Consider the following 24,333-nt stretch of genomic DNA (forward strand, 5'->3'; position numbering starts at 1 on the left):
GTTAAAAACCTATTCAAAGTGTTTTCAGCTTGAATTTTTTATCTAAAATATACTTTTTTACAATGTTTAGTTTGTTAAATATCGGCTGTCTATTAAACTTTTATAAATTAATGTTCTCACTGGAGGTATTATGAGATCCAACCTGCACACAGTAACATAACTAATTAGACGGTGTAAATGCATAGTATAAATAGCTGCTGCTGCTGCTGCTGATGATGATGATAGTGTTGTGTTGGATTGGTCCACTGACTTACTGCTGTTGTAAACCATTTGTCACATATTGCACCAGCTACCTTTTCATTCTGGTCACTGTTCTTACCTGTTTCCCTTTGTTCTCACTCCTTGCATTCACTTGCTGGTCTGAACTGGACATGCGCACACCTGGTCTTTTCAAAACTTTCTGCATTCTCTTGTTTGGCTAATTGCCTGTCAGCTTGTCTAGTTAAAGCACATGCCTCTCTACTAAGGTGCCAGATCTTCAGGTCTCCTTACCTGTTAGGGCGCTGTTCTCTCTGGCTCCCGTTTGCACATTGGTATCCTGTGTTACCTGTTCCACAATCAAGACCTGTGGTATTATTGCAAGAACCTCGTGCCTCATCATCATTCCCGTCCTTAAGCTATTCGCTGTCAAGTGATCTCAGTGCATCAGTTCTCTGCAGTTCACCACCTCTCAGTTAGTATCCTGTGTTACCTGTTCCACGATCAAGACCTGTGGTATTATTGCAAGAATCTCGTGCCTCATTATCGGTTCCATTCTCAGCTATTTGCTTTCTAAAGACCTCAGAGCTTTGGTTCACTGCCGTTCACCTGAACCTCTGCATTTATCGTACAGTAGTCCTGCTCCACTTCACGGTTCCATCTCACTCTGCTCTAATCTCTCATAGAGGACCGCGACCTGCGGCTAGAGAGCAGCTAAGTCCATATTCCCTTGTGGGGATTCCTGGTGAATACCTCTCTACTGTTAGACTCCACACCTCTCTGGGGGTAAGTCTATCTAGAGCGGGGCTTTGAGGTCTACTAAGATCAGGCCAAGCTAGGAATGGATCCAGATCGGGAACCGTCTGCTGAAGACATGCTGCAACACCTGGTCGGTCACAGTGAACGTCAGAATGCTACACAACTGCATCTTTTTCAATCCTACAGGCCTAGGTTAGATTCTATGCAAACTGTCTTACCGGTCGCCCAGGCACCACCGGTTTCCAAGCCTAGTCAAGTTACCCAGACTGAATCCTACTCATCTCTACGTTTACATATTCCTCAAAAGTTTGATGGTGGCCCTAAACTTTGTTGAGGGTTTTTGAACCAATGTTCAATTTAGTTTAAGCTACTTCCGCAAAATTTTCCCACCGATTGCACTAAAGTGGCTTACATCATATCGCTCCTCTCTAGACAAGCTCTGGCATGCGCTTCCCCTCTGTGTTAGAGGAACAATTTTTTTATTGCAGGATTGTGCTGCATTTACTGCAACCTTCCGAAAAATTTCCAATGAGCCAGGGCGTGTTTCCTCAGCTGCTTCAGGTCTCAGACTCCAACAGGGTTGCCGTACCCTTACTCAATATGTTATCCAGTTCTGTACACTTTCATCCAAGCTGCAATGGAATAATGAAGCCCTCCTGGCAACATTCTGGCAAGGGCTGGCTGACTGAATTAAAGATGTTTTAGCTTCACAGGAACTGTCTACTACCCTAGACGCTGTGATCTCATTGTGCTACCGAGTTGACATCCGATGTCGAGAGAGGGCTTCAGAGAGCTTCACCTTCTCTGCGGAATCCTGTGTTAACGGTCACCCAGAGCCTACCCTCTAGTGCCACAGAGGAGCCTATGCAGTTAGGGCGCTCTAGGCTCTCTCCTGAAGAGAGAAGGAGAAGAATTTCTAGTGGACTTTTGTGCTGAACCTGGGCATTGTTTGGTATAATGCTCTAAACGCCAGGGAAATGCCAAACCCTAATATGTGATTGAGAGGTCAAATTGGGGAGTTGTAAGTCCACTCCACAATTTAATAATTTGTCTGCATCTTTAATTCCCATTACCCTTCATGGTCCCTGGGAATCTAAACAACTGCCTGCTCTTCTGGACTCTGGGCAGCGGAGAATTTTATTTCTTCCGATCTAGTGGAATCCTTGTGTCACGATTTGCACTCTGCAGCTGCTGTCTACAGTCACTCTATTGGATTTGGTATGCTTTTCACTTGTAGTACCACTGCCCACCAAAGGGGCCACTGTGCTACTTGATTATTCTCCTTTATCACTGGGAGTGGTTTCAGCTGCATGAGGCCTATTTATACCTGCCTGCTTCATACAGTCTGGGCCAGATCATCAGGTCATTCCAAGGAGCATTCTCTGTGCTCAGCTTCTATCTGCTATCTGGACTCCTGCATATTTCTTCGTTGAAATCCACTATTTGCTGTTACCTGTGTCCTGGACTCCTGCATCTTCAACCATTATACCTGTTCTACGCTGCCTGTTGAAATCTACTATTTGCTGTTACCTGTGTCCTGGACTCCTGCATCTTCAACCATTATACCTGGTACTTGTAGTTCTACACTGCCTGTTGGAATCTACTATTTGTTGTTACCTGTGTCCTGGACTCCTGCATCTTTAACCATTATACCTGGTACTTGTAGTTCTACGCTGCCTGTTGAAATCTACTATTTGCTGTTACCTGTGTCCTGGACTCCTGCACCCTCAATCATTATACCTGGTACTTGTAGTTCTATGCTGCCTGTTGAAATCTACTATTTGTTGTTACCTGTGTCCTGGACTCCTGCATCTTTAACCATTATACCTGGTACTTGTAGTTCTACGCTGCCTGTTGAAATCTACTATTGCAGTTACCTGTTTCTCATCCGCACTTTGAACTGTCTCATGAGTTACCTTGTCATCTCTGTTTGTTAATAAACTCATTATAACCACTTATCTCCTCTCCGTGGTCATACCTGGGAAATCCTGACAGTATGATCTGGCCATAAAACCAAGCCTGCTGCTGCACGGCTTTCATCTCTTTTGGAAAGGATTTCCAGGGAAGTGACCTACCCCATTTTCAACATTAAGACCATGGCTGCTATTTCCTCAGAAAATTCCCTGTTCCAGTTGCTCCAAGTGGACATTCTTCAACTTCGCACTCAAATAGCGCAAGTATCTTCCTTGATGAACCAAGTGCTTAAGCAACTTCCAGTTTCCACCCCTAATACATCCTGCTGTAAGGAGTCTAACTATGCTGCTAACATTTCATTACCAAATTTGTCTGCCTTTGACTCTCTGCAAGCAGTACCTCCCAATATTCCTGTAACAAATTCCAGGTTTTCAGGTGCTCCACGCCCTCACCTGACTGAAGAGGAGCGATGGCGCAGGATGACCTACAAACTATGTCTTTACTGTGCCAGTGATGTACATTTTTTACAGGATTGCCCGCTCCGTAGACTCCGACCATCTTCAACCTCTATCTCCAGCTCTAAATTACAAGCTTCTGTCTTCATTCCAGACATGTTATCTGCTCCCATGAGAACCCAGGTTCCCCAGTTCAACCCAGAGGGGGCGCTGCCCTTAAAGTCTGCTCCAGAGGGGGCGCTGCCCTTAAAGTCTGCTCCAGAGGGGGCGCTGCCCTTAAAGTCTGCTCCAGAGGGGGCGCTGCCCTTACAGTCTGCTCCAGAGGGGGCGCTGCCCTTACAGTCTGCTCCAGAGGGGGCGCTGCCCTTACAGTCTGCTCCAGAGGGGGCGCTGCCCTTACAGTCTGCTCCAGAGGGGGCGCTGCCCTTACAGTCTGCTCCAGAGGGGGCGCTGCCCTTACAGTCTGCTCCAGAGGGGGCGCTGCCCTTACAGTCTGCTCCAGAGGGGGCGCTGCCCTTACAGTCTGCTCCAGAGGGGGCGCTGCCCTTACAGTCCGCTCCAGAGGGGGCGCTGCCCTTACAGTCCGCTCCAGAGGGGGCGCTGCCCTTACAGTCCGCTCCAGAGGGGGCGCTGCCCTTACAGTCCGCTCCAGAGGGGGAGCTGCCCTTACAGTCCGCTCCAGAGGGGGCGCTGCCCTTACAGTCCGCTCCAGAGGGGGCGCTGCCCTTACAGTCCGCTCCAGAGGGGGCGCTGCCCTTACAGTCCGCTCCAGAGGGGGCGCTGCCCTTACAGTCTGCTCCAGAGGGGGCGCTGCCCTTACAGTCTGCTCCAGAGGGGGCGCTGCCCTTAAAGTCTGCTCCAGAGGGGGCGCTGCCCTTAAAGTCTGCTCCAGAGGAAGCGCTGCCCTTAAAGTCTGCTCCAGAGGAAGCGCTGCCCTTAAAGTCTGCTCCAGAGGGGGCGCTGCCCTTAAAGTCCGCTCCAGAGGGGGCGCTGCCCTTAAAGACTTCTCCAGAGGGGGCGCTGCCCTTACAGTCTGCTCCAGAGGGGGCGCTGCCCTTAAAGACTTCTCCAGAGGGGGCGCTGCCCTTAAAGACTTCTCCAGAGGGGGCGCTGCCCTTCCAGTCCGCTCCAGAGGGGGCGCTGCCCTTCCAGTCCGCTCCAGAGGGGCGCTGCCCTTCCAGTCCGCTCCAGAGGGGGCGCTGCCCTTCCAGTCCGCTCCAGAGGGGGCGCTGCCCTTCCAGTCCGCTCCAGAGGGGGCGCGGCCCTTCCAGTCCGCTCCAGAGGGGGCGCGGCCCTTCCAGTCCGCTCCAGAGGGGGCGCGGCTCTTCCAGTCCGCTCCAGAGGGGGCGCTGCCCTTCCAGTCTGCTCCAGCCCGAGTTGCCAGTCCATGCGGTCCAGCCCGAGTTGCCAGTCCATGCGGTCCAGCCCGAGTTGCCAGTCCATGCGGTCCAGCCCGAGTTGCCAGTCCATGCGGTCCAGCCCGAGTTGCCAGTCCATGCGGTCCAGCCCGAGTTGCCAGTCCATGCGGTCCAGCCCGAGTTGCCAGTCCATGCGGTCCAGTCCGAGTTGCCAGTCCATGCGGTCCAGCCCGAGTTGCCAGTCCATGCGGTCCAGCCCGAGTTGCCAGTCCATGCGGTCCAGCCCGAGTTGCCAGTCCATGCGGTTCAGCCCGAGTTACCACTTGGTGCTGTCTGCCCTCAGGCTTCTCAAAGTGCTGTCTGCCCTCAGGCTTCTCAAAGTGCTGTCTGCCCTCAGGCTTCTCAAAGTGCTGTCTGCCCTCAGGCTTCTCAAAGTGCTGTCTGCCCTCAGGCTTCTCAAAGTGCTGTCTGCCCTCAGGCTTCTCAAAGTGCTGTCTGCCCTCAGGCTTCTCAAAGTGCTGTCTGCCCTCAGGCTTCTCAAAGTGCTGTCTGCCCTCAGGCTTCTCAAAGTGCTGTCTGCCCTCAGGCTTCTCAAAGTGCTGTCTGCCCTCAGGCGTCTCAAAGTGCTGGCAAGCCTTCCGCCCAGTCCGGGCCCGCTGCCAAGCCTTCCGCCCAGTCCGGGCCCGCTGCCAAGCCTTCCGCCCAGTCCGGGTCTCCTGTCGGGCGCCCTGCCAAGTCATCTGCCCAGTATGGACTGTCTTTTGCCAAGGGGGTCCTACCCAAGTCCCAAGGGATGTATGTTCAACCCGAGCTGGCCGAGTCTCATGCTAATTCGAATTCACCTTCTGTTCAAGTCTTCCAACCACCTACCTTCAATGGGGATATTCAGCAATTTCGTGCTCTTATTAAATTCTGTATATCCTATTTTCCCTCTGTATCCAACCTCCTTGATACTCAACGAAAGCAAGTGTTTTACATGTTGGCCAACTTTACAGGGGAAGCTCTGGAATGGGCAGAGCCCTTAGTTGAAACCCAAGATCCCATTCTGTCTGATTTACAGCTTTTTACTGAGGCCGTGATCAAAGAATTTACACCAGCACCTGCTCTTCTCACTCCCAGTGCTTCATCTATGCCACATGTTCTATCTCCAGCTACTCCCACTTTGAGATTATCGTTTTCTTCACTCCATTTCCAGCAACCCTCTAAAAACCATAAAAAGAAAGTGAAGAGGAAGAAGAAGAAGAAAGATTCTCCTGGATTTCAACTCCCATGTGGTGTGGTTTCTATACCCTTCCCGTCCTTGCATGAAGACTTCTCAAATACATGCCCAATTCTGGACTATGACTCTGACTTTTCTGACCATTTCTAGTATTTGGGCGTCTGGAATCCGCCCTTTAAGGAGGGGGTACTGTCACGATTTGCACTCTGCAGCTGCTGTCTACAGTCACTCTATTGGATTTGGTATGCTTTTCACTTGTAGTACCACTGCCCACCAAAGGGGCCACTGTGCTACTTGATTATTCTCCTTTATCACTGGGAGTGGTTTCAGCTGCATGAGGCCTATTTATACCTGCCTGCTTCATACAGTCTGGGCCAGATCATCAGGTCATTCCAAGGAGCATTCTCTGTGCTCAGCTTCTATCTGCTATCTGGACTCCTGCATATTTCTTCGTTGAAATCCACTATTTGCTGTTACCTGTGTCCTGGACTCCTGCATCTTCAACCATTATACCTGTTCTACGCTGCCTGTTGAAATCTACTATTTGCTGTTACCTGTGTCCTGGACTCCTGCATCTTCAACCATTATACCTGGTACTTGTAGTTCTACACTGCCTGTTGGAATCTACTATTTGTTGTTACCTGTGTCCTGGACTCCTGCATCTTTAACCATTATACCTGGTACTTGTAGTTCTACGCTGCCTGTTGAAATCTACTATTTGCTGTTACCTGTGTCCTGGACTCCTGCACCCTCAATCATTATACCTGGTACTTGTAGTTCTATGCTGCCTGTTGAAATCTACTATTTGTTGTTACCTGTGTCCTGGACTCCTGCATCTTTAACCATTATACCTGGTACTTGTAGTTCTACGCTGCCTGTTGAAATCTACTATTGCAGTTACCTGTTTCTCATCCGCACTTTGAACTGTCTCATGAGTTACCTTGTCATCTCTGTTTGTTAATAAACTCATTATAACCACTTATCTCCTCTCCGTGGTCATACCTGGGAAATCCTGACACCTTGTCACTCCCTACCACGTTACTATCTGACCTAACGGAACCACTGGGGCTCTGCATTTCGAAGAAATATCTTTCTATGTGTTGTCGCACACCTATAGTGTGGCTATCCTTGGTTTACGTTGGCTGTGTCTGCATTCTCCTCATATTGATTGTCCATCCGCTCAAGTTCTGTCTTGGGGTCCATCCTGTAATTTCAAATGCTTGGTACATGTTAAGCCCTTACGTTCTGTTGCTACTGTTGAAGAATCCACCAAAGCGGTTCTTCCTTCCCAATACTCCTCGTTTACTGATGTTTTTGATAAACAGAGGTCTGAGGTCTTACCTCCGCATCATATATGGGACTGCCCCATTGATCTCCTTCATGGCAAGATGCCACCCAGTAGCCGTGTCTATCCTCTGTTGGTTCTAGAGACGGAGGCCATGGCAAATTACATCAAAGGAAACCTTCAACGAGGGTTCATTCAACCTTCCTCCTCCCCAGCTGGTGCCAGCTTCTTTTTTGTAAAACAGAAGGACAGCTCATTTCGTCCGTGCATCAACTATAGGGGTCTTAATGCCATCACTCTGAAAAATCGTTATCCAATTCCTTTGATAACTGAACTGTTTGACCGGATAAAAGGGGCTCGAATCTTTACCAAGCTAGAACTGAGGTGCATACAATTTAATCAGAATTAGAAAAGGAGATGAGTGGAAAACCGCTTTTAACACCAGAGCATTATGAATATCTGGTCATGCCCTTTGGGCTTAGTAACACTCCTGCAGTGTTTCAAAGTTTTATGAATGAGGTCTTCAGAGACCTTCTCCACTCTTCAGTAGTAGTCTATCTGGACAATATTTTGATTTTCTTCCCGGATTTGCCTTCTCACAGACAACATGCTGCAGAGGTTCCATCAAGACTCAGGACCAATCACCTTTATTGCAAGTTCGAGAAATGTGTCTTCGAAGTCACAGAGACTTTGTTTTTAGGATGCATTGTTTCCGGAGACAACTTACATATGGACCCCGAGAAAGTGTGAGCCATTGAGTGGCCTATTCCGTTAGGCCTGAAGGTCATTCAATGCTTCTTAGGGTTCGCCAACTATTATAGACAGTTTATTCAAAGTTATTCTTCTATTGGGGCTCCCATTATTGCTTTGACTAAAAAAGGCACTGACACTAAGGACTAGTCCCAGCTAGCTCTGTTAGCACCCTCAAGAAGGCATTCTCTACAGTTCCAGTTCTCAAACAACTTCATCCCTCTCAACAGTTTTTTGTTGAAGTGGACTCTTCAGCAGTGGGTGTTGGTGCAGTTCTTTTCCAGTACTCCTCTGCTGGAAAACAGCTTCATCCTTGCGCATTCTTTTCACGCAAATCAGTAATCTCAGTGCATCAGTTCTCTGCAGTTCATCACCTCTCAGTTGGTATCCGGTGTTACCTGTTCCACGATCAAAATCTGTGGTATTATTGCAAGAACCTCATGCCTCATCATTGGTTCCATTTTCAGCTATTTGCTTTCTAAAGACCTCAGTGCTTTGGTTCACTGCCGTTCACCTGAACCTCTGCATTTTTATCGTCCAGCAGTCCTGCTCCACTCCACAGTTTCATCTCACCCTGCTCTAATCCTCCTTAGAGGATCACGACCTGCGGCTAGAGAGCTGCTAAGTCCATATTCCCTTTCGGGGATCCCTGCTGAATACCTTTCTACCATTAGACTCCGCACCTCTCCGGGGGTAAGTCTATCTAGAGCGGGGCTTCCAGGTCTACTCCAAAGTCAGGCTCCGTGACACCATTTTCTCAACATGAAACGTTTTTGAAGTTCTCCTGCAGCCATAGCCAAAATTCTGTTTATCCATCTATTGTCTGTACTGGTTGTGTAAAATGGATATGTATGTGCACTGATATTTTTGGAGTAATTTTGTGTGACTATTGTAAAAATTATTTCACTCAAGTTTATTTAATGAATAGGAAAACATACTGCTTCAATGCATTAATTAATAACATAAAACAAATAGTAGAAAACAATTTCCATCTCAAGCCATCTGTATAAAATAAATACATGTATTCAATGAGTGATTAACAAAAGATTGTAATGAGACAGAACATGTATAAAATATATTAAATTACAAACCTTTAGAAGGAACCTAAAGAGCAGCCTGTTGCCATATAATAGACCTATATGATATCTAGTTTGCCAATTTGCATTGATCAGCCCCAATTGTGCTAGAGCTCGTGATTTGTTTTTATTTGCTTTTTTAATCAAAAAAGCTGAATAATCATGTGACATACAGTAAGTTCAGGTCATAGAATGATGTGCTTCATTTTGTTTGCTCAAAGCTTTAAAATAGCTAGAACTGGCTATTCCCATTCATTAACAGGTGTTGAATTCTAGAAAATATGTATTCTAAGCTGTGAAAATAATTTAAACTGAATAAAACCAGGGAGTTCTTGTTTAATGCAGTGGAGGTGTTAGTGTCCTTTGGCTCATTTTCTTCATGCACTGAAAGTATAACATTTTATTACATACACTCAGGCAGATGTCGCTGCTGCAGTGTTTCCATCTTACGATTGGCACCAGTGGGTGATGTGGCAGTGAGTTCAGATGTACTGTATGTCCAGCCCCTCCAAGTTAGAATCACTGCTGGATAGGTGTTAGATACACTGAAGAGTATATTGTTGCAAAATAAAAATAAAACCATTTAGTGTATTGTGCACATATAACCCCCTGCCCCCCCCCCCCCTCCCCCTCCTACACACACACATAAAGTGACCACAGAGTTAGATTTATACCGGTAATCAGAGTTATGGGGAAGTGTGTGTGCTTGACTAAGAATCCATATGCATGGAATTGATAACTGGCAGGGTAACACAAATCCTATTTTCTTGTACATTCTTCGTTGGCCAAAGGAGTTGGAGGAAAATTAGTTTCTCTTTAAAACTTCCAAATATTTACACAAAAAAATATCTTGAGAGCCCATGAAAACACAATGGGCTATATTTACTAAGCTGCGGGTTTGAAAAAGTGGGGATGTTGCCTATAGCAACCAATCAGATTTTAGCTGTCATTTTGTAGAAGGTACTAAATAAATGAAAGCTAGAATCTGATTGGTTGCTATAGGCAACATCCCCACTTTTTCAAACCCGCAGCTTAGTAAATCTAGCCCAATGTGTTTTCAATACACCTGATATTCCTAATGATCCCTTCAACAATTAAAGTGTACATGTCTTGACATTCTGTTTTTGTATGTTTTTATATCAATATTGTGGTTATGTGCTTGTTGGTAAATGTGTCAGCTTGCTGTTATCACATTCAGCAAACAAAGATAAGCTCCTTTGAGCATTCTGCAGCACTTTTATTGTATCTAGTACAGAGTGTTCATAGTACACCTAAACAGTAATTAGTGCTTTGTACAACCAGACTTTCCAGATTGACAACATGGATTTATCTATCCAATCAAAATGATTATCACTTTTTTTTCTGATAGACCAGATAAAGTAAAAGACTGCAGGACATACATTGCATAAGACATATTGTAATTCATTGAAGATACAATAGAACATACGTTTTTTCACATAGCAAATGACTGCTTGTATCATCCCACTTTATACAGATTCAAGAGGACAGAGATCTTAGATTTTTATCCTATTTGTAGTCAGGAAGCTGGCAGCACCTTGTTATATCAAATCAATCATTCGGAACAGTTTATTATAGTGTAATGTCTAGTAATAGTTTATGCCTGAGAGATCTGGTATAATTATATTAACAGAGCATCCTGGGAGTTGTAGTTACATACAGTTCAACGCATTAAATGAAATGTATGAAAACTGGTGCAAAGCAAACGGCGGTGTTGTCCACAACATCCAATCAAATTCTGACTGTTTTTAGTGTAGTTTAGAGAATAAAGAAATGCATCAGATTTGTTGTTAAGCAACAGCACATTTTTTCTTTGCATAAATTTAAATAAATGTCCCCGTTGAAGTTAAGCGTGATTCTGAAGTGCTGCCAAGTGACCAAGTGATAACTAACTCGGCTGTGTGACTTTATTGCTTTAACCTGATTTTTTTTTTATCCTTCTCTTGCAGAGTCCTTGTCAGTGCAGCTATAGATGCTTGTATCAAGCAGTGTCCTGTGTGTCATATTTACATTGAGAGGAACGAAGGTTGTGCGCAAATGATGTGCAAAAACTGTAAACACACATTCTGCTGGTACTGTTTACAAAACCTTGATGTGAGTGCTTGGCCTCATGAGAGTCATACCTTTGTAACATTCTCAATGTACATTTTGGGTGATATAAATGTATACATAATGGGGCTCATGTAAAAATGGACACAAGCCCAGTTTTTTAGCGTTAAATATGCTTTATTGTACTGCATAAAGGCACCAGAAATGTGTATCTCTGCGTCCACATTAAGATTTTTGCATATCTCTGACATCTGGGGAGGTGAGAAGGTGGAATGGAGTAGGGATGGGGAGTGTAAGAGTAGACCAGTGCAATAAAGGCATGTATATCTTATTATATTAAAGGTGACACAGCCAAAGATATGCCTGTTAAGAGATGTATCCGTTGTGAGTGCTCTACCGCTGGAGCAAAGATTTGTGTTGATGTTTTCTAAAATATTTTAGCAATTAAAAAAAAAATGTTCCCAGCACTGTGAGGCAGCAATGCTAATCTCTGTGCCATCATTCTTTCTTACATACATACTGTAGTTCTAATCTGATATTTTGTGGAACAGCCCATGTCAATACACATGGAGGAGGTGTCTGTTCCTTTTACTTCTGGAAGGCATCACATTAGAATTTAAGTTTCGACTTAACTCCTCCATTAGCTTTAGATGCCCCTGCTACAGGAATCAGAATCTAGTTTTTTGGTCCTGTCTGGAAGGCAGGGATCCGCATGGTATGTAAGTTATTGGTTAATTAGATTAGTATTTTTGTTTTATAGCAGTGGTCGGAGTGGAAATTTAGAAGTGGCGGCATGGAAAATGTGAGTTAATGTAATTTTCTAGATTTACAATTAAATCAATTGGAGAAGTAGTGGTATGGCATACCACCATATGCCAGTCCATTTACCCCACTCTTTTATAGAAAATGTGCTGTATCAATTTATGATTTGTTTGGTTCCCTCCCTTATAGAAAATGTGCTGTATCAATTTATGATTTGTTCGGTTCCCTCCGCACTTGTTCTATAATCTGGGACTGGCGAGGGTTTCCATTCCTTTTTGGGATTAACTGTTTTTTTTTCTTTTAAAAAACAGCAATTATCACCCGGCGCTAATTGGATTAAATGACACCCTGTGAAGCGTCCAAAGGCCGCTGTGTAGGGGATAGTGTCAAACTCCCCTAGATAGGTATACCAAAAATATAAAAAAACACACAGCGCAGAGGGGAAGGTGCACATGGTGAATGTTAGTCAATTAATATAAGAAGAATACATCCAAGGCAATTGCAAAAATGCCAATTTAATAAATCCCATATACACTAAAAATAGAATAAAAGCATAGTAAAAGACATATGAATTTTCCACAAATACATATACGTATGATATTATAAAAATAGAGTCCAACCTCATATGCAAAGAAATTATCCAACTGATACTGCAATATGAATGACTATTGTAATACTCAAATATATGAGCTTAATAAGTCCACCATAATTTCCACGGTAGTTACCGTTTTAGCAGCCCCTTAGATCCAAATTGTAAATAATTTATTTTCTTTGACCAATACAAGGGACCTACCTCTCATTCTGAGAAAGTTTAAAAGAATGATAGATCGGTGGTCGCAGAAATTTCCTCTATCTGGTATATGATTTGCTTTTGAGCTAGTCAGATACATAAGATGTAGGACAGAGAAGCAGTTATAGAATATGGGTGATGTGGTTTGTTATTGTGGCTTAGTGACATTTATTAATGTTGCTTAGCAACAAAATGTCCAATAAGTAAAGTATTTGCCAGTGAATTCTTAACCAGTCCTCTTGCATTACAACTTTCTCTTTTGAAGTCAGCTGGTGCTGATTATCAGAATACAACTCATTTTATGAGGCCAATGAATTCAACCTTTTTTTAATGACCCTGAGCAAAAAGAGAAGTTGTCACTCTCCTCGCATACAGGAAAATAAAATAAAAGATTACATGACTCCCTAGGATCCGATACTGCTATATGATTGCACACAACAGGCCTTTTTTGTGAAGAATACCTCTTTGCCAAGAATGATGGGCAGATCAACGTGGCATAAAGAATTCCAATAGTTTAAACAGTGATGGGTGACAGACGGCCCTCTAAGCCTTCTCCTGCGTACTACAGCTCCATGCTGCTTTGCTGTTAGATTTGTTTGCTATAGTTTGCAACACTAGTTTAAAGTGCCTGCTGATATGTTATTAAAGATAGGTGTCTCTTTGGTTAAATGTATTGTTTTAGCTTATTACTGAGATTAAGGTTAATATGCGGCCCTTTTGAAGGTTAGAGGACCGTTCATGTGACCTATGAAGTGTATCAGGTTGCCTATCATTTCTATACAATATAGTTTCAATATTGTAACTTGCACACCAAAATGGCTAAAATGAGGTTTGGCTCCACACAAAAGAAATGTAAATGAGCTGCAAGTAATAGAGGTACGGCATACTGGAAGGCAAGGATTTGCTATATTGCTTAATCAGTACTTTGTATTTTGTTTTCTCATTATTGATGAATTGGGGCCTCTGCACATTTTGCTCATTCATGCCGCCTGATTTATCAGTTGTAATGCCACCTCCGACGATTCGGTCACTGGCCTCTCTGTGCCACAACTGATTACAAGAAGAAGTTTGGTAACATACCTTATCTGTTCTTTTTATCACAGAATTTTGGGACCACGGTTACTGACAGCATTAGTGAGATAGGGCCAGGAGAGGAAGAATACTTTTGTCTCCTGTCACTACTCAGTCATGCAGGCAGTCACCATGATCCCGATACATTGATTATGAGAACTGGCAAGACAAGTTTCTCACCTTGCATTATGGGAGTAATGGCACTGTAAAGCACAATTATATGTAGTTAAACCAAGGCAGGGGAAATCATAGAAATGAGAATTGACCGAGAACTACATTGGGAGGTATCTCCCAAGTTTAAACTCATGAGACATGAGATCCAAATGTGCATGTAGGCAGGTCTTTACATAATGTTTTTACGTTTGCAGACCTGCAAGCACTAAAGTAGCTTACCACTCCGAGCACAAAACAATTAAATAGAATAAATGTATTGCTTGTGATGGCATGCTTTGTAATTTAAGGATTTTTATTTTTCTCCCACTGTGTGTCTTAAAGTTTATGTCCAGTCACAAAATAATTTTTACTCTCACCATCATCATCATATTATTTATAAGGTGCCACAAAACTCTCTAGTGCCAGTCATTGTAACCAGAAACATAGAAACAGTACAGGGACAAACAAGGATGACAGATAAAATGCAGAAATAAAACAGAGGATAGAAAGGGCCCTCATGAGAGCTTACAATATAGAGGGAGAGGTTGTTGGTTAGATAATAGGAGCTAGTGGGAACGGATGGTGGCTGTAAGTGTCCAGAGGGAGTATCAAGAAAATGGGGGGCATAGGCTATAGTGAAGAGGTGGGTTTTTATAGAAAGTTGGAAAGAATGAAGGTTGGGGAAGAGTGTGGTCAGGTATGGTAGGGAGTTCCATAAATGGGGAACAGCATTGTCTTGGAGGCATGAGTGAGAGGTTATTATCAGAGAGGAGGCAAGCAGTAGGTTAGAGGCAAATCTAAGTGTGTATGAGGGAGAGTATTTCATCATGGAGCAGAGAAAGACAGCTGAGGAGAAGGCCAGATAAGACAAAGATCCAGTTGTCATGGCTTGAAAGAATGGATAAGGTGTTTGATGATGTCCTCGGTAAGAAAAGGGTGTATTCTGTCAATGTTTTGAAGGCGATGGCGACAGAACACTGCACGGGAGTAGCTATGTGGAGTAAAGATGAGGGAGGAGTCAAGGACATCAAGACAGTGTCCGTGTTGAGCGGTGACACTAAAGAGGCTGTAGTGGCACTGGGTGAAGGAAGGATGATGAGTTTAGCTTTGGACATGTGGATCTTTAAGTAATGTTTGGTCATCTAAGTGGGGATGGCGGAAAGGCAGTGGACCTATGGGATAAAAGAGAAGGTTAGGGGTCGGGAGAAGAGGTACATTTGGGTTTCATCTGCATACAGGTGGTAGTGAAGACCAAGGGTCGCAAGAGAGTGGGAGGAGAAAAAGTTGTATTGGCAGTTGGAGAAACATGGTGGTATTTGGAGAGAGAAGTAGGGTTGAGTGATAGTTTCTTATGGATAAGAAAAAGAAGCACATGTATGAGGATGGAATACCAAGTGGCAATGGAAAATGATGGGATTAAGAGGAGAGCTTAGATGTGGGTAAATCTTGGGAGACGTTGGGAGGGAACCAGGTCAAGATTGAGAGGGAAGTGGTAGAGAGGAGTGTGAAAACCTCATCCTCAGTAACTGTACAAAAAGAACTGAGGGTGGATATGGGAGTGGAGGAGAAGGTGGGTGTGGAGTAATGAATCTAGCAAGAAGAGATTTCTTGCCAGATAATGTAGATTTTGCCTTTTGAGGTAGGTTATAAAGTTAAGAGAAGAAGGAGGGATGGTGGTGATGGGCAGAGAAGTGAGATGGAGGTGGCAAAGAGAGGACATGGGTTGGTAGATCTGTGGATATTAGTGAAAGAAAGTAGGTTTCCCCACTTCCCAGAACCTCACAAACTTGACTTTTATCAAATAAAAATGAAAAGCCTTATCTCCTCCAGCAGTCCAGATTCAGTGATGTTTGATGTAGAACGCTTTTCACACTCCACTGCTACCCAGGAGCAAACACAGGATTTCTAGAAGGGAAGTATCCAAGTTTTAGAATTCAATAAACAAAAAACTTGACACAATAAGCCAACAACAGACAATTCTTTGTGATTATTTGAGTTCTTGTTTATGTATTATGCACATGTTAAAAGCGATGGACATCTTCTTTCCTTTATTGTTCCAAATAGAAGTGACGAATAATCCGAATAGACGGCCCTAACATGTCTCTTCATCACACAGTTCCCCCTTCATCACACTGTTCTCCCTTCATCACACTGCTCACACTCGATCACACTTTCCGCCCTGCATCACACCATTCTTTACTTACCTTCTGTCCTTTCTTCAGGCAGCGGCTCCTCTCTGCATGGCTCCTCACTGATCGTCAGATTTTGATGATGAAGTCATGCACAACAGTCAGTGAGAGGGGAGGATGGAGTAGGGATATTGCATCCCATTGTCGGTGTGACTTTGGGGGGATCTGAAGTTGTGCTGGAGCCGGCAGCTGAGGAAGTTAAGCTCTGTGGCCACCGCGTAGCATTACACAATAATTAGTGCCCAACATATCAGTGGCACCCCTCAGAGCCTAGTGCCCTAGGCAGCTTCCTAATGGTAGTGCCGAGCATGGCTACACCTGTTCTTCTTCCTGAGTCAACATTGCAGAAGATTTGCAAAAACAAACAGTTCTGTTAATTTCTAACACAGGTGCTGATTAGACACAACCATGGCTTCATGAAATAGACCCCTGTACTTCTGCTAGTTGGGGTTGTGTCTTAAAACTCCATTAATAATTGGAAGAATAACAAGAAAGATCAGCGCTATCCTGGCCAAATTCCAAAACCTGGGTAGATTCATCATTTAAAAATGCACTGTTGGTGCCTGGATTTTGGAGTTCATATCTTCTTTGCTGTAGACATATGTTATATGGTACATTTTGAGTAAATTCTTACTTAAGCTGAATATTCTTAAAGAGGACCTGTCACCAGATTGGAGGTGCTGGTGTATAATATAGTGTGCTCTGTATACTAATTCATTGACTCATATCCTTAGCTGAGCTGCCCTTCCCCATACTACACATTGCACTGGTGAGGAATATGGAGGGTGACATATGGGGGTAAATGTATCAACCAGCGTATTCAGCAAGTCGTCGATATTCGGCGACTTTGTAGGGCAAATTTAAAATGGCAATGGCTTTCAAGGCAAGCTTTGCCTTGCAGTGCAAGAGTGCTTTTAATATATGCATCGGGCATAAAGCAGTATATAGTTAATAAAGAAAATGCCTGGTGTCAGGTTATTTTTACGTTCTGCCAGGTTAAGTTGTATTTTTTCTCTATGGCAGAAGTAGAACTGAGATAAGTAACACTCTATGTCACATAGTACAGTTGTTACAGGGTTAATAGAATTATGTTCTAGAGTCTAGACTACCAGTTAGCATGCTTCCCCTTTGAACAGGCCAAAGGTGAGCACTGTGCAGTGTTCTGAATTCCCAAAACTGTAGCTGAATTCCCTTAGCTGAGCTGCCTTTCCCCATACTACACATTGCACTGGTGAGGAATATGTAGGGTGACATATGGGGGTAAATGTATCAACCAGCGTATTCAGCAAGTCGTCGATATTCGGCGACTTTATAGGGCAAATTTAAAATGGCAATGGCTTTCAAGGCAAGCTTTGCCTTGCAGTGCAAGAGTGCTTTTAATATATGCATCCTGCATAAAGCAGTATATAGTTAATAAAGAAAATGCCTGGTGTCAGGTTATTTTTACGTTCTGCCAGGTTAAGTTGTATTTTTTCTCTATGGCAGAAGTAGAACTGAGATAAGTAACACTCTATGTCACATAGTACAGTTGTTACAGGGTTAATAGAATTATGTTCTAGAGTCTAGACTACCAGTTAGCATGCTTCCCCTTTGAACAGGCCAAAGGTGAGCACTGTGCAGTGTTCTGAATTCCCAAAACTGTAAAACAGTCTGCCAGTGAGTACAAACAAACATAATTGATTGCCTAATACCATACATAGTTGGAAGAACTTCAAATTTCCATGAAGTGCAAAATTAGAAACCTTGATTCCTGCTTACAAAAATATACGTATCTGATTCAACCCATCCCCACTCACTTAACGTAGATTTATGTCCTGTGCATTGTGATCTAGATATTCATCCGTTGCATATAGTGGGAGATTAAATCCAGTGCTCACTTAATTTCAGATTTCTGCTAAAAATGTTATGTCTTTCACAAGTAGAATGTTGTAGTCAGAGTAATATATGTCACTAACAAAGAATAAAAGTTTGGGCTTGAGCAGATCTGCTTCACTGTTGTATACATAACAAACAGCGAATTCATACGCTTTTAAGCTGTGTGCTGCCTCATTGAAATTTACCGTATTTCTCCATGTATAAGATGCACCTTTTTCCCCAAAATTTTGGGTCTAAAAACTGGGTGCGTCTTATACAGGGGTAGTAGCACTTACCCTGTCAGATGATTCCTCTGTCCGGTAAAGTCTTCTTTCTTCTGTCCATCTGATCCTGATACTGGAAAGTCGCTTAAGGTCCTCTTCGCGATGACCGGATGTGGTGTGTGAACCGCAGTTGGAAGGCACACTTCCGGTTTCTGCATTTGGTGTTTTTCCAATCAGGACCTTTGTCAAGGTCCTGAAAGGACATCCGGTCCTCGGGAAGAGGACCTTAAGCGGCTTTCCAGCATCAGGATCAGACAGACAGAAGAAAGAAGATTTTACTGGACAGAGGAAGCATCTGACAGGGTAAGGCAGAATTGACTATAGCATTGTCTAACCTCTATGGGGCATATTCAATTCTGATCCCGATCCGCGGGATCGCGCTGGAATGGCCGCGAACCTAATCTGCGGTACCACAATAAGTTGGATTTTCGTTCGCAGCCCATAGGCCTGCGTACGAAAATCCGCGTTATTGCGGTACCATATTACCGGCAGTACTGCGCATTTTCCGCATTTTCCGCATTACCGCGCGTTACCGCGGAAAATGCGCAGTACTGCCGGATCGGAATTGAATATGCCCCTATATATGCTGCACAATTACTCGGTGAAAAAATTGAAGATAATGTTTATCCTCAATTTTTTCACATGATTTATATAGGTGCGTCTTATACAGTGGAGCGTCATATACATGGGGAAATACGGTAATACACAGCATTCAACCATCTGTAATTCAAAGTAAATCTGGCTGCTACATACATTTCTAAATGCTTTTGTTTTAGTGCAGTACAGGGTGAATGGAGTTGTCTTGAGGTTGACTGTCAGGACAGCTCTGTTCAATAAAGACATTTGTATCAGGAATATATCTCATTCCTGTAGCACCCCATCTCCACCATTAAATTAGTAAAACTATGATGGTCCCCAAGCGCAGCCCAAATTAGTTTATTCTGCAGAACCCTAGAGCATCTGGAAAGTTTAAAGTAAGCTGGGCCTGTGCAAGTTTTCTAGATGCTGATGATTGTGCAAGCTGCAGTATTCTGTGACAACTTGCACAAGTACCGATCAATGTTCTTTCTTTTTGGTAAATAAAAAAGGATTCTACTGTTGAAATGCAGAAACTATTTTTATAGGTCTTACTGCATGATGAAAAAGATTTCTATTGCACAGGCAAAGAAAAATAACTGGAACAGGCTGGATGTATACATTCTTTGTAAATATCATATATTTGAAGGGACACAGTGCTAACTGACTTCAGAGAACAATTATATTGCAATGGAGAATTTCTTCACTTCCATCACAAAACAGCAAATACATAACACAGCTCTAACACAGTATGCTTAACTAGCAATTTATAACATGTTAGTTCTTTTCTTTCAAACTTGTTGTGAGATCACTGGCCATGCATATGGTTTAAAGCCACTGATCTGTACAGAGAAAATATGTTACCAAGGAGACTACAAGTCTGTCACAAGAATTCTCTGCTCCGCTTGCACGGCATGAACTCTGTCTGTATTACTTGTACTGTCACATTAATTTGTACTCAACAGAGGCATAACTCTAGCTATAGCAGTTGATGCAACTGCTATCTGTTCCCGCCGCAAATGGGAACGCTAGGAAAAAATGTACCTTAATATGGAATTACAACAAATGTATCTATGCAGTTATCATTTGGAAAAATAATGAGGACTGTATATAATAAAGACTGTATATATATATATATATATATATATATATTTATATATTTATATATATATCAGAGTAATGTGCAAGGTTGCTACTAATACAATTATCACTATCGATATATCTGTTACACATACACATATACATTCTATATTTCGATAGATGGTTAATTTCATTTTTAATGTTTTGCAGAATGATATATTTCTAAGGCATTATGACAAAGGTCCCTGCAGGAACAAACTTGGACATTCAAGGGCCTCGGTTATGTGGAATAGAACACAGGTATGTACAAATGCAAAAACCTTCAAGGGATAAGCATATTTGGGTGAACTTTTACAGCAGTGTACAACGATTTATACACTGTTTTTACAAATATGCGTGCATTCTAGATCATCATCATCATCATCATCATTTATTTATATAGCGCCACTGATTCCGCAGCGCTGTACAGAGAACTCTCTCACATCAGTCCCTGTCCCATTGGAGCTTACAGTCTAAATTCTCTAACACACACACACAGACAGACAGACAGAGAGAGAGAGACTAGGGTCAATTTTGATAGCAGCCAATTAACCTACCAGTATGTTTTTGGAGTGTGGGAGGAAACCGGAGCACCCGGAGGAAAACCACACAAACACGGGGTGTTAAGGGTGTTTCTTGCCTTTTGCACCAACTCAGAACTTGCACTTCAGCGGAGAAGCACTTTTCTAGGCACACTAAAAACAATTTAGTTTTATTTAATGAAAGGGTGATACTGAAGTGGCAGGAGTACTGACTTTTATGTGACATTTACACTTTCACACAGTGCATCTCTTTAACAAGTTTCCTCCTCTACACACACCTAGGTACACTTCTAGGTTGCGGAGGATAGACATACACAGACACATCAAATGGTTTTGTGGCTGCACATTATTAAGGATTTATTGTAAATTGCTGCAGGAATTGAGATCATTTGTTCTATCTTTGTTTATGCTGCCCTCATTAACACACGCACACACAATATAATCCTTATGTCTGGTGTATTCTTCAAGTGATTCCCTTCCCCATCCTTTCTAAACACAAAGAGATCTAGACAAGATGAACTAGTCACTTTCACAGTCATTTTGATAATAAAACATTTTAAGGACACTTTTATTGGTCACCAGCAGTAGTTCATAACATAATTAGCCTCTCTATAGGCTACATTGCTAAGACTTAATGGCAGCTTGTTTTTTAAATATTGTATTGAAGAAGGCCTTTAAGGTGCATTATAGAGATTCACTGCCAAATGTTGCGGAGTTACTTCAAAGCCCATTTATTATTTGAAAGCTATTTTTTCAACCCCCGGATTTCACCCCCAAATATTGTATCTCTGATTCCTATTGCAATCTTTAGTGTCACATATCATGAAGAGGCCATATTCACTACTGTACCGTGCTGTCTCACCCTGTATCGTGTTTCTGTCTGTCCCTGTACGGCGCTACGGATACCTAGTGGCGCCCTATAAATAAAAATTAATAATAATAATAATAATAATAATAATAATAATAATAATAATAATATATGCACAAGAACACAAGTTAAGTGCTTTCATACAGGTCATAGGAAACCAAAGTACCTGTTAGTAACTGGAATACTTTACCTTAAAGTGTGTATTATTCCTTATGATAATATGTGAATGTGACGTTTCTAAGTATAAGTTTTCCTAATTAACACTGAAGTGAGGACAATTATCAGTGATGACCTCAAAACTCACTAATTATTAGTGATGAAATAACTACTCACCGTTTATACTGACATTTATATGTAAATTAGTACCACTTGCAAACATAAATTGTATTGAAGAAATAAATATAACCTCAAATAACCTTATATGACAAATGAATGATACTTTCAGTATATCACTAACATTTAGAATGTAAATAAGGTCTATAGGCCAATGTTTATGGGCATCAGCCAACAACATTAACAGGCTTTAAAGTGATCTGGTTGCTTGATTTGAGTGGCTGAACAGGAGGCTGTTGTCCAGTTTCCCCACCTACGTGTGTGGCAAAATTGGACACTAATCTCATTGTCCTATGCTCACACTGAGAGGCAGGATTGTCTTGTATGACTTTTTACTACTCATATCTGTAATGGTAAAAATTATTAGAGTGTTTAATGTCCATAGGCATAGTGATTAAAATTGTTTCTGGATTTAATGGTAATGTTGTTTAGTATGGAAGGTAGTTACTAGAAATTCTGCAGCATTATAAAATATACCGTATTTCCCCAAGTATAAGACGCACCTTTTTCCCAAAAGTTTTGGGTCTAAAAACTGGGTGCGTCTTATACAGTGATAGTAGCGTTTACCCTGTCAGATGCTTCCTCTGTCCGGTAAAGTCTTCTTTCCTCTCTCCGTTTTGATTCTGATGCTGGAAAGTCGCTTACTATGCTCGGCGCGATGACCGGATGTGGTTCGTGAACCGCAGTTGGAGCGCACACTTCTGGTTTCTGCATTTGGCGTTTTGTCCAATCAGGACTTTGACAAGGTCCTGATTGGACATCCGGTCATTGCGAAGAGGTCGGTAAGCGACTTTCCAGCATCAGGATCAGAACGGACAGAAGAAAGAAGACTTTACCGGACAGAGGAAGCATCTGACAGGGTAAGGCAGAATTAGCAATAGGGATAGAACTCCATTCTCCTCTCTGTAGTAGCCGCTGCACCATTAGTCTGTGAAAAAATTGAGGATAATATTTTTTGCATTCATCAATTAATCTGCAAAAGACTATAAACATCCTCAATTTTTTCACATGATTTATACAGGTGCGTCTTATACAGTACAGCGTCTTATACATGGGGAAATACGGTATATTCTGAATAAAAACAATATTATTCCACTGCCTGAAATTAAATCATGTTCATTTTGTTTGCTCTTTTGTTTAATGTAGGTTGTGGGGATCCTCATTGGCTTAGGTATCATCGCAATTGTAACATCACCTTTACTGCTTCTGGCATCACCGTGTATTATCTGCTGTGTCTGCAAATCCTGCAAAGGAAAGAAGAAAAAGCACGACCCATCACCTACTGCTTAGCGTAGATGACACACATTTTGGTTTTTTTCCTGCTCTAAATAAAACACAGTAGTTGTTAATCGGTCTTGATTGCTTGGCCTGGCTAAACATTGTAATAATTGATGTATAATTATTTTTAGATTTCTCACACTGACAATATGGGGCGTATTCAATTGTGAGCGTTAACGCTGAAAAACGAGCGCTCGAAAAATATTACCGTTAATACGGTAGTTTACGCGCGGAATTTCAGCTCGCAGCTCAGGGAGCAGCGAGCTGAAATTCCGCGAGTAATTACCGTATTAACGCTAAGATTTTTCGAGCGCTCGTTTGTGAGCGTTAACGCTAACAATTGAATACGCCCCTTAGCGTCATACATAGGAGCGCCGTATGAATTTTTTTTACATACACACACACACATGCACACACAAACGCACTATATAGACACACTCCTACAGTGTTTTGGTCATACACAGACATTCAAAAATAAGTAGTAATAACGATAATTGTCGGCACACATATGGTACAACTTTAAATACATTAGTGACATTTAAATGTGTGCTGGCTGTTATTTCTCGCTTTCTATCTACGATATGTCTATATAAATATATTTATATTTTGGGGGGGGGGTGTAAAACCAGGCTTAGTCCTGTACAGTATAGCACTGTTAAGGGAAACTTTATTTATTCAGTGCTAAAATATTATTAACCAATTTTTTGGTCTTTAATTTTAAAATAAATGACTTTAATGGTTATGATTAATATTTCCCTTGTTGGGAAGAAATTACTTATTTGCAATGAGTATAGAGATTTTTGACTGCATAATGTACCTGGGTAATTTAATAAAAAAAAATAAAAATAGAAAATATTTTTAAGAAACAAAATGTACTAATGTAATGTATATAAGAGAAGTGACCATACTTTACACTAAAATTGCACTGGTGGAGGGAAAAGTGGGCTAATATTATATGCAGCTTTTTTAATGTGTGAATTCATGTATGTATATTAAGAAATGATAAAGTTACTTTATAATGAAAAAAATACTATGGTGCCTTTTGATTACATAAAAACAAAAAGACATATTTGTTTTTTAAAAAAACTGTGCTGATAAAACCAGGAAAACATTTGTAGTATTTACAAGTACATTTAGCCATGAAACAACTTTAGCAATGCAAATTAGCTTTATCCACCACCCTGGAAAAGGCTAACAGTTCCTCTCTATTGGGAAGGTAGAGGTCACCATATATCTTCAAATAGGTCTTAATAACATCAGCTAGACAGTTCAGGCACCATTTAATATTAGTGGACTGATATATACTCATTTTCAGAGGAAGGGAGAAAGAGTAATGTAAATTGCTGTAAATAATCTGGTAGGTTAGGCTGCTCAATTATCTCTGTATTACAATGCACTTTTGTAATATCGTTGTTGTCCACGAAGCGGTAGTT

At 42.2% G+C, this 24,333-nt stretch overlaps 1 protein-coding gene across 3 annotated transcripts in view; it reads left to right on the plus strand.

Moving 5' to 3' along the window:
- Positions 1-22,971, plus strand: part of RNF144B (ring finger protein 144B) — a 97,623-nt gene extending 74,652 nt beyond the window's left edge. For all 3 annotated transcript variants that reach the window (XM_075213130.1, XM_075213131.1, XM_075213129.1), the window contains 3 exons: positions 10,982-11,126; positions 20,051-20,140; positions 22,769-22,971. In XM_075213130.1, coding sequence (XP_075069231.1) covers positions 10,982-11,126; positions 20,051-20,140; positions 22,769-22,912 — 379 coding nt within the window. In that variant the 3' untranslated portion in view covers positions 22,913-22,971. The remainder of the gene's footprint in view (positions 1-10,981; positions 11,127-20,050; positions 20,141-22,768) is intronic.
- Positions 22,972-24,333: the final 1,362 nt, after the last annotated feature.

The sequence above is a fragment of the Mixophyes fleayi genome, chromosome 5 (genome assembly GCF_038048845.1).
Source record: "Mixophyes fleayi isolate aMixFle1 chromosome 5, aMixFle1.hap1, whole genome shotgun sequence".
NCBI classification, from domain to species: domain Eukaryota; kingdom Metazoa; phylum Chordata; class Amphibia; order Anura; family Limnodynastidae; genus Mixophyes; species Mixophyes fleayi.